General features: G+C 24.9%; 1 protein-coding gene across 6 annotated transcripts in view; it reads left to right on the top strand.

Annotated features, from left to right (window-relative positions):
* LOC106790089 (probable serine/threonine-protein kinase mkcB) overlaps positions 1 to 11,742 on the top strand; it is a 73,148-nt gene that overhangs the window by 46,934 nt on the left and 14,472 nt on the right. For 3 of the 6 annotated variants that reach the window (XM_014754770.1, XM_014754772.1, XM_014754774.1), the window contains exon 3: positions 2,197 to 2,223. The exons of the other annotated variants lie outside the window; for them this stretch is intronic. In XM_014754770.1, coding sequence (XP_014610256.1) covers positions 2,197 to 2,223 — 27 coding nt within the window. The remainder of the gene's footprint in view (positions 1 to 2,196; positions 2,224 to 11,742) is intronic. 6 annotated transcript variants of the gene reach the window in all.

Genomic DNA, 11,742 nt, shown 5'->3' with positions numbered 1-11,742 from the left:
TGATATAGAATTGAAATATTTGATAAGATAATTTTTTTAAAATCAATATACATAGTACGATAGTAAGATGAAAAATAATGATGGGTAATTGAAGAGGATACAAATCGAGATGTCGATGGCTCTTGATAGTATATACTAACTGTCGGCCAGCTAAAGCTTACATTAGACCAGCCAAAGCCAAGCTGCGTTTCAAAAATAGTATCTCCAAAGATTTGGGGTAGCGACACGTCTCTCATGACGCACGAGACTGTGTCTCCCCTGATCCCCCCTTCCCCACCCACCACCCCTCGTGCCCCCCTATATCCCCTTCTCGTAAACTCTATCTCCCTTTTTCTTAAAGTGTACGCAACCCAGATGCAATTCTCCGGCGCATTGCGAATCGTTTTCTCGAATTTTCTTACTGCATCTCATATTTGTACAAATTTAATCTGTTTAATTTGAAAAAAAAAACACACACACATACATTTCATCGTTTACTCTTTTAACGTATATATATATATATATAAATATATATATATAAATATGATTTATTTTTAATACAGATAATTTAATAAAGATAAAAAGATTTCGATATATTATTATGTGTGTGTGTGTGTGAGCCGTGGAAGAGAACAAAAATTAAAAATTATAATTTAATAGAGCAACAAATTTTCAAATACAATTTGCAATCGATTATTATGAAATATATCGAAAACGAGTTTATTTTTTTTGTTTATTATTATTTAAAAATAATATCATACGAATGAAAGATTTTTTTAGAATGAATTGTTTGAATCGTTAAAGATAAAGAAATAATTGGAATTAATAACGTTTGATTAATCTACAAAATTTGATTTATTTATCTTTGTATTAATACACGGAATTGATTTGATTTAATAATAAAATGATACCCCCTTTTCTCTCCCCACAAGTAAGATAAAAATTACAAAGTATAATATACTTTCGTAGAAAATGTAATTAATTAAACTTTGAAAATTTGAAACCATCGTTTTAACTCTATCTAATGCATAAAATTAATTTCATTAAAGAATAAAATGTTACGGGTACAGGAAATTGTAGATAATTTTAATAACTAGAAAATTAAAGAAAAAAATTAAGTAATATTTTACATAAATCGGGGTGGGGGAGGAGCGGGGGGTGTCAAAAAGTTGTAGATAATATTATTAAAAATCAATAATTCACATTCAATAATTCTAATATTAAACTTTTGTTCAAATAATAAAATGAAAAGCTTAAAAAATTGATTATTAAAATAACCTAGAGAAATTGGTTTAGCCATTAATCTTATAAAACGATTTCTCAATAATATTTTGAAAAGGAAAATAAATATTTGTCACTTGGAATATAAGAGTTTTAAATCTTTGTGTGTGAAAAGTTAAAAGAAAGGAGAACTTGTATTTTAGATATAAACTACGCGTCAAAGTACCCTTTGTCGGAAAAACCGTTGAACGTTCTCGCCAAAACACAACGTATTTTTCCTTTTTTTTTTTCCATTTACATTTGGCGAACTTCCTATCGAACGCACGTGGTGAACCTTGTTGAAAATACAAAGATAACCTCGTACAAGACTTTAATCCGCGTGTTTAGATGCATACATATGTTTCTTTATAATATGTGTATCAAATATATAACTAATAAACATAGATATTTAATCAAATTCTCTTGAACATTATTTTCTTTTACAAAAAATATTATTTACAAATTTAGAAAATATCTAATTAAAATATAATAAATTATTCTCTGTTGTGTGGATATAAAAATACGTAATATCATAATTTTCATATTTAAACAAACAATGCAGTATTCTCATATAACTTTTTTTATTAATAAACGTATATAATAATATATAACGTAATATACAGAGTGCCAAAAAAAAAACAAACTTACGCTACGTAAGTATACAAAATATATCATCATTTCCATTAAATTATTTCAAAAATCAATCACGTATATATATCGATGCTAATTTTCGTACAATCTAACCATCCAATCAAAAATGTCCTCGAAAGATTTACAATTAGATTAACTTTGAAAATCATGTTAGATAATTATCGATCAATCTGACACAATTTATAATTCATCTCTTATAGATATTATAATACAAACAAATGATTTAAAAAAATTACCGATTATAATCTTTTAACAATCTTACATACATTAATTAAAAACTTCATTGGTTATTTTTTATCATTTCAGATTCCTTGGAATCATTGTCGCCTGTCGGTAAGTTTAATTGTATCCTTTTGTTCGACCAATAGAAACAATCTATGTTTATTAGAATCCTAAAATTAAACGACTATAGCACTACACTACTCATAATGTAACCAAAAGTTCGGACATTTACGATCAAATAAGATGATCTTTGTAAGGATTTGGTTATTCGAAATTCGACGGGAGCTCTATTTTCATGTGTCGTAAAATCCGATATACGGGTGCCTCGTGACCAGACTCGTTTACAGTCTATTAGTTTACACCTCGATCATAAGCTGGTACAACGGTTATGTATATGTATATATATATATATGTACGTGAGTATTATATGGGTGGGTGGGTGGATGGTTGGTTGGTTGGTTGGTTTGCTAAGATGTGCCGAAAATATACTTGACAGTCGAGCCACAACGTCAGACCATTGCTGATAAAATCCTCAGAAATGTGGGCACAAAATTTTAGATCGAGAACATACCTCTTATAATTCATACTTATTTATAATCCTCGATATATTTGAAGTGTATCGGTACTTTATCTTTTCTCTATCTATCTATCTAGCTATCTCTCTCTCTCTCTCTATCTCTCTATTTATCTATTTATCTCTATATATCTTTATCCCCTCTTATATATCATGTGTCTAAAAGAAAAAACGTTCTTTGCGAATTTCAACAAGTAACTAAAATTAAACCATTGCTGTGTTTACTTTGAGCCGATTTATTTTTCCTTTTTTCTTTTCTTTTCTTTTCTTTTTGTATTTTTTGTAATTTTAAACAAAAAAATATAAAAAGGTAATACTGTCAATTGAATACGTAATAAATAAATAAATTTGTATATTTGGTAATTATGAAACTATGTGGTCTAAATATATAAAAAAAATAAAATAATAAATTTTTAGTTATTTATCGTGACTGAAAAGGAAAGAGGTACAGGGAAGTTTTTTTTTTCTTATTTTATTACGCTTATCTAAAAATTTAACAAAAAGAGAACAACTCCACTCAATTATTTATATTCTAATGTAATAAATATTAAAGTCTTGTTAATGTCAATTGTTTAAATATCGAGGAAAAGAAAATAATAGGTTATTAATGAGACGATAAAATATGATACAATCTTTTCCAATAGAAAATTGATCACAAATGAAAAAAATAAATTACACTTACACTCGTATTCCTTTCATCTCCAACCACATTCAATTATTTATATTATAACGTAATAAATATTAAAATCTTCTTGATGTCAATTGTTTGATTTAGATTATTGGTATAATTACCGATAGAAATCTAGTCAAATATCAAGGAAAAGAAAATATTAGGTATGGTTGATTGTTAATTAGACGATAAAATATGATACGATCTCTTTTAATGCGCATAAAAGTCTACGAACGATTGGGATTATCGTGACGTAAATCCCTCTTACGTAAGCAGTAAGTTATTGTCGGTAATTTTGACGAATACGTAGACAAATAATATTGGATAATGTGACATCTGTTTTAGGAATAATTTCATACTTTCAATAATAATTAATATTTTGGGTATAGATGCGAATAGAACTAATGAACGTTCGTCCAGTTGTTGTTCTTAAAATAATTACAATTTTAATCATTATGTTTATATACCACGTGCTTACATACATACCTAATATATCATACGTTAATATTATACATACCAATAATTATGATAATTGATTATAAATCAAAAAACAAACATTGATATCATGATTTATTTGATATTACAATTAACATCTATTTGAATGATATAAATTATAAGATATAATTTTTACAAATATTTTACTTACATTAATACACTGTCATATATACATAAAAATAAATATCAATTAGAAAATGTAATCTTATTTGTTTGCACAGTGTATGGTTTTTAATGGACTCCCTACAATTATTTAGAATTCTACAAAAATTAGTATTTTCAAGATCACATGAAATTTTTGTTAAACGAGAACAATTAATTTTTTGTCTTTTTTACCCAAAAAAAAATGAAAATTAGAAAATATATAATATTTAAATTTGTGACTTCTCAAAGCTACATGGACATTATGTTATGGTTAATATAAGTGCACGCATATAATACATAGATATAATTCGTATCCATAAATAAACACGTTAACATTGTTTGTTCCGTCGATTAAACGTTGGAATAATTTATTGTTCTTAACATCCATCATAGTACGTCATCGATACAAACTATAATACTTAACTAATCCGCATATTTAATGTATTATACATATCTCGTATTTATACGAGTAAATGATAATTTTCTACAAATTATTGTATAAAGTAGAATGAAACTTGAATCATTTTGATCCTTAATACTTTATCATTTTTTCTAAATAATCGTACAAAATTTTCAAATATTAGTTATATTTTTTATATTATATATATACTAGTATTCATCTCTCTCTCTCTCTCTCTCTCTTTTTTTTATATTAGAAAAGTAAAAATAAATGTGTGTGTATATATGTTATTTTCTGATACGTAAAGCATACAAATTTTTGGTTTAAAATAATTATACAATTATTATAAGCCAAATATATATATACATTTCTGCATACATAGAAACAATATATACTATATATTCATATTTACATATACGAAAACATTTATATGCACGAGTTATTCGTATGACGTTGAGAAATAAATTGCACGAACTAGGAAGGACATCCACGTGGAGGAGTTACTTCGATATATATCTGCATAAATATACATATTATACACACGTACACATATACATAAATACATTCGTAGATGCATATCATATAAGAAAATGATCAATCATTGGAACAAAATCTTCTTTTTTATTCGATTAAATAATGCTACTTCTTAGATAATTGCATATACATTGATTTAGATATTATCCATTAGAAAGAAACAGATAAATATTCTGCATAATATTCATATAAATAACAACAGCAACACAACAACATATTTTTTTCCAAATACTCGCATTTAAATAAACAATAGGATTATTAAATAAACATGGAAAATATGTTCTTGATTAATTTATAATTGCTTTTCTAAAGGTTAAATAATACAAATAATAATATTAATAATAATAATTTTGTAAAAGAAACTTTTAAGAATATATGTTCATAGATATATTATATAATACATATATCTTACATGGAAATAGATATATATATAAGTAATTATATATATTACTGTTCATAACGAAATTGTAATTTATTGTCAATTAAATAGATATCTCTTTTTTTTCTGTATTAATAATGAAAGATAAGGGAAAGTGATTTTTTCTAATCGTGATATTTTTTTTTTTGTATAACATGACAATTGTAACAAAAATCTACTTACATTACTCAAAAGCGAATCTTTAATATGTTCATTGATTCTTCTTTCCACGACTAAAAATGATAACGATAAACGGGGGTCATCAAAATAATTTTATAATTATAGTAACGTATTATCATGTTTATGGCCACCAGCATTAAATGCTATTTCTTTTTTCTTTTATCTCTTTTGCTAGTCATTTATTTTTTGCTATTTTCTAAAACTTAAAGCATTACAGATTTTTAGTTCAAAATAATTGTACAATTATTATATATAATTATTTGCTATTTTTGTATATTTGCTAATTATTTTCTATTTATTATATATAATTATTTACCATTTATTTCGCGTTATTTCTCAAGGACTAATATTGTATGATATATAAATATTCTTTTTTTGTTTAATTATTTTATGTAGTCCTTAAATAAATAGATTTTTTGTTTCGTCAAAACGTATAGTAGAAATATTTTTATGATTTAAAAATGTTTAAATATAATATACGTGCAAAAACTATTTCATACATAATATAATATTATATTACAATATATTTGTGAAAATATATATAGGATGTTTCAAGAATACAAAAATATTTTACAATTAGAGGTGACTTAGCGATATATCGAAATAATAGAAAAACTTTATGTAAACATATATCTAATATGACTTTGTTTATAAATTATAACGAAATTTGTATCGTTATGATCGTTTCCTTTAAACAGGCGTGGTTTCTTTGTAAAGAAAAAAAATAAAAGAAAATTGAAGACAATTTACAGTAAATTTGTGTCACATCTGAACACGTGTAGAAATCAATAGAACCATAAACTTACAATTAGATTAAAAATTTAAGAAAGTTTTTCTTAAAAAATATCTTATAAAAATAAGTAATTAAAATATTTATTAGAAATCAAATTTATACTATAATTTGAAAATAATGTCAAATAGAACATATGTTTCTACATATTTTGTTTTGATGTGTTAACTCTGACCCTAATATATTTTCTATTTATTCTAGGATAGATTATCTATGAGTCGTTTCTTTATTTAAATCGGTATCAATCTATTTATTCTTATTCTGAGATATTTAAAGATATGCGTTTGAATTGATTGAAAAATATATTAATGAATTTGAATATATAATATTTTTTGTTAACAAATATAAATTTGTTAAATTTTATTATCCGATAATAATTAATGAAACTGTAAATGAACTTACAAAATCAGTTTCAAAAAAAAAAAAGAAAAGAAAAAAGTAAAACCATTTAATGCATTAACATTTTATGATGATACATTTTGTTCTATCAATTCATATGGATATTGTATTGTATTGGCTTTGTTATTATAGCAACAATATGAAAAAAAGACATTCATGCTTAACTGAAACCAATCTTAGCTCATTTTTTTTCAAAATTGGTCTTATATCACTTTAAAAAAAAATGGTTCATGTGCACATAAACTATATAGTTACGTTTATGTACAACACTATAGCTAATACCGAACACATCTTGTACATAACTTGTATATATATATATATATATATATGTCCTCCACAAGTCTTTTAAACGAAACGTTCGTTTTATCGATACGATGAAAATAACGTTCGATAATTAAATAATTAATTTCAAGGCCACCTGTATTATTCAGAAAAGAAACGATCTGTTTTTTATTTTTTCTATTACGTATCACAACTTTTCTCCAAACGATCTATCTCATTTTTCCATGGATTACCACGTAATTACAACATTTACAGAATGTCACGTATATGTTTGAAACTATAAAATAAAATAAAATTATTAATTTACAAAATCTGATTTTAAAATCGTTGCAAGAAAATAAATATAAGAAATGGAGAATAATAATGATAGAAAAATCATATTTATTTTTTCGATATTAACAGAAATTAACAGAAAGTATTTAAAATATTCGCAAAAATCGTTAACATCTTCATAATACAATGATGAAAAAACCGGTCACAAAATATCTGCCAAATTATTACAGATACAATATATATATAAATAAAAATAAAAAATAATAAATAGATAATTATAGAGAACACCCAGTATTACTTCTATACAAAAACATTCTTCAAAGAAATACAATAAATCTGTATCATCAAAAATATTTCAAGGTCCTGAGGTATATTACGTGCCTTTATCTTACACGTTATAATATCATTCGTATCGTATATCGATACTCGCATAGTTAAACAATATATTTTCAAATAATTTTTTTTCTTTTTCTTTTTATTCCTTTATTACGAAGAGAGATGAAAATCGTTTCGAAAGCATCAAGTACAACAAGAAGACAAATAAATGTATATCGTAAATAGCGTTTCTCAACATTAAGCTTTACGTCGTCGTATTGAAGTGCGTATCTCGTGAGTCTATTGCGCTTATCCACGATAAATGACCCCCAGCAAACGAACAACTGACAAAGAGAAGAAAATAAGATCAACGGAAGAAGTCAAGAATGGTTGGATGAAAATGTTAGAGTTAGAGTAGAAAAGGAAAGACAGAAACAGAAACAAAGATATATATACTATATACTATATACCATTTCCTTTACATATACCATTTAGATATACCATCACATATATACCACTTACGTATACCATCGCATATGTATCACTTACATAACCATCGCATATATATCACTTATATATGCTATCACATATGTACCACTTACATATATATACTTACTTACTTAATATATATATGCTTACGTATATATAGGAAGGAACATAGTCATTCGTACGCATACACAGAAGTTTGAACAATGCCGAGTCAATATTACCTCTTTTCTTAGCCTTTATATACGTATTTTATATTCATTGCATTTTTGTGTACACATACATTACATACATACACACATGGCTACTGTTATGACAAATATTACTATTATATCTGTGTAAAATGTCTATGACGCATGTAGTACCTACGAAACTTGATGTTTCTCACAAATTTATTTCTACATACATGTGTGCGCTCGTGCATTTAATAATATTCAATTTTTTGTTTATCTTTTTTTTTTCTTTTTTTCGAAAAATTCTCAGAAATTAAAATGATTCCTAATTGTTTCTTTTTTCCTCGCCATTGTTTTCCAGTTTTTTTTTTTTTTATATATTTAATTTACGTTAAACGTCATATGAATGGAAACGTCATGGATTATTCGCGTGTTACTGATATTCTCAATTTTGTAGAGTTTATTTCGTTTTATATTAACACTATTTAAGTTGGTAATAGTATATGTTTATATACATGTATCTCTGTAGTTTTTATTTTTTCTTGTTATTAAATTATTAACTTATATTTATATTACAGTCCATTTTTTTTTTGACAAGAACAAAACTACTTCGAATAAAGTATTGAAAAAAAAACTCACACACATGACATATTACTCTGTGAAACATACCTACTTGCATCTCCGAGGTATACTTTTTAATCATTTTTTGGCAAAATCAGAAGAAACAGTCCTAATTGAACACTTTTATCATTAAATCAAATATCATTATTTGTTTTAACAATAAAGATGAATATCTAAATCGTATTTGTGTAAAATTAAATCAACACCAAATGTACGATATCAAGTTAAAACGTCACATAAATCATCAAATAAATCGATGAAGTCAAATATAAATTAAATTTTATTGTAGTTGAGATAATATAAAAAGAAAAGACGATGACTATTGTCATCTATCACGAAATGACAACGTGCTTCTCTTCGGATAAAGGTGCTGAGACATCTAGGAAATGACCACTTACAATAAATGATGAGAGATAACGTTTAACAATACATTTATCCCGATATCCAAGAATTACTTTATTTTTATTTCATTATTTTTTGGTTTCTTCTTTATATTTTTTAATCGTTAAACGAGTTACGCGATAAATTGAAGATATATTGATTGATACTTGATCGTATTAAAGTATTATTACAAATAAATCACGATTATGTCGGATTATGTATTAATTAATAATGTTAGATTATTGGAAAACATTTATCAATATTTAACTATAAATTTTCTATTATTTTTATTATTTATTTTCTCGTATCATCTTTAATCTCGTTATTATTACATATAATTCTATAAAATTATATGATTTAAATATAGAAATATAATACGAAAAATAAAATAATTAGCAGGAAACAGTGTCCGATTCGTGTTTAATAAATTTATTTATATAAACTTAATATTATGTCAATGTGTATGTTATTATATAATATATATTTAAATCATCTAAATCTATATATCTTAAAATAATTCAATAAAATTTCCATCTATAAGTAATTATAATCAGAATTATATTATAGAAACAATTTAATCTCTGAAATATTATATATTAACATAATTAATATAACATTATTTAAAATCCATAGATATAACATGATTCATAAAAAGTATTGAACATTTTTCATTTACAAAAATAATGCATATGAAGGAAGTAACGTTATGAAAAAAATGACTAGAGATTATTTTCAATAACGTTTAATAAATTTAACAAAGAATTTTTAGCATAAAGACGAAAAACGTGTAAATAACACAGAAATGTTTGAATACGTATATTCGTATATAACCTATAGTTCAATAATAAAATAGAGAAGTTTCGCCGCATAGTGAGTTAAAAATAAGATAGTTCACATTGGCTATTCTAAGCACGTGCTCTCTTACTTATTGCTTTATCTTGTCCTCGTGTATTGTACATCATCATACCTCGTGCGCAAACACGATAAACGTTGCAAATTTCATTTCTAAGAAAATAATTAAATTCCAACCCTCCTTTCGTATCTTTAAAACAAAAATTATTACGAAATTATGTATTACATTAATCCCCTTTAAAAACATTCAATGCAAGTTTTTATTTATAAATATATATATATGGGTCATTCCATGTCAAATCGACAAATTTTTTACCTGACCCCCTTTGATTTCGCTGAAAATTTTCAATCTTTTTCTACCCCCCGAAAGTTAYTTTTCWGAATTTTTTCAAATTTTTTTTCCCGACTCAAAAAAAGTTATGAATTTTTGAAAAAAACCGCTCTTTTATTTTTAAATTGCCAGAACTTTTTCAAAAATTGACCGTTTAGGAACTTTTTTTTTCAAAATTTTTGTTTTTAAATGTAGTTTTCGAAAAAAAATATGAATAAATTTTCAGAATCCCAGATATATGAAATATTTTAGTTTTTTTGAAAAACCCGTAACATATATATATATATATATATACAATATAATATATATAAATGTATTTATGTATTCGTTATGCATTAATTATCCATTATATTGTCCAGATTTGAATGATACTGTTCACGAAAAGGTCACAGTATTATAAACTATTGAATTTGTCTTAACGTATGCCAATATATTATAAAAAAAAAAACACAGAAAAAGAAAGTGCAGGGTTCTATTTAAAAAAAATTAATTTGACATTGAACTTTTCTCCAAGCAGACGACCTGCAAAAACCAATTTACACCATGTGATGTTCCCCTTAATACCAAGCAAGACACTACTCGATCGTCAATTACGAAACAATTCGTGAAAATAAAAAGAATTATAAAAATATACTATTGTTCCAGTAAAAAATTGAGGTCACCTTTATTTTTATTTTTTTTTTTTGAATGGTATCATATAAATTTATCTACGGAGTAAGTGGAGATGACATTGAAATCAATTCGTTGATGTAGGTCATAGAATTAAGGTATATTTATAATATAAGGTATATTTATTTATTAATTAATTTTTGAAAAAATGTTATTTTTCAAATAATAAGTGTCTTTTTAAACTTGTAAATCTAACATTAACGTTATTCAAATTTACAATATTTTGTCATAGAATGTAAATAATGCATACAAAAAATATAACTGCAATCATTTGTGACGATTATTATAATTTATTAATTAACAAGATTCAAAACTTTTCATCTAATTCGTGTATATTTTTTCTAGAATTCTTTTTTTGTCGAATTAAATCATAAAAAATGTATTTCCAAGTACGAATTATTCCTTAAATTATTTCCATACGTGAAACGAACTGGTATATAAGAATTCACGTGAAACTTCTCCCTTCGTTTTCTTTGAAATTTCTTATATCTCGAACAGTCCTGATGAAACCCCCCTAACTGTCTAGAATTTAACAAAAAAATGTCGGTTTCCTGTCAACTTGACTCTCCCCTTGTATTTGTTAAAATATATTTTATGATTTACTTTGAACGATGTTTTAATCGTATTATTAAATAAATTATAT

This window comes from Polistes canadensis, unplaced genomic scaffold, assembly GCF_001313835.1.
Source record: "Polistes canadensis isolate GaletaPanama2010 unplaced genomic scaffold, ASM131383v1 scaffold_214, whole genome shotgun sequence".
Taxonomy (NCBI): domain Eukaryota; kingdom Metazoa; phylum Arthropoda; class Insecta; order Hymenoptera; family Vespidae; genus Polistes; species Polistes canadensis.
The sequence above is the reverse complement of the archived record's forward strand: the minus strand, read 5'-3'. Positions and strand labels throughout refer to the sequence as shown.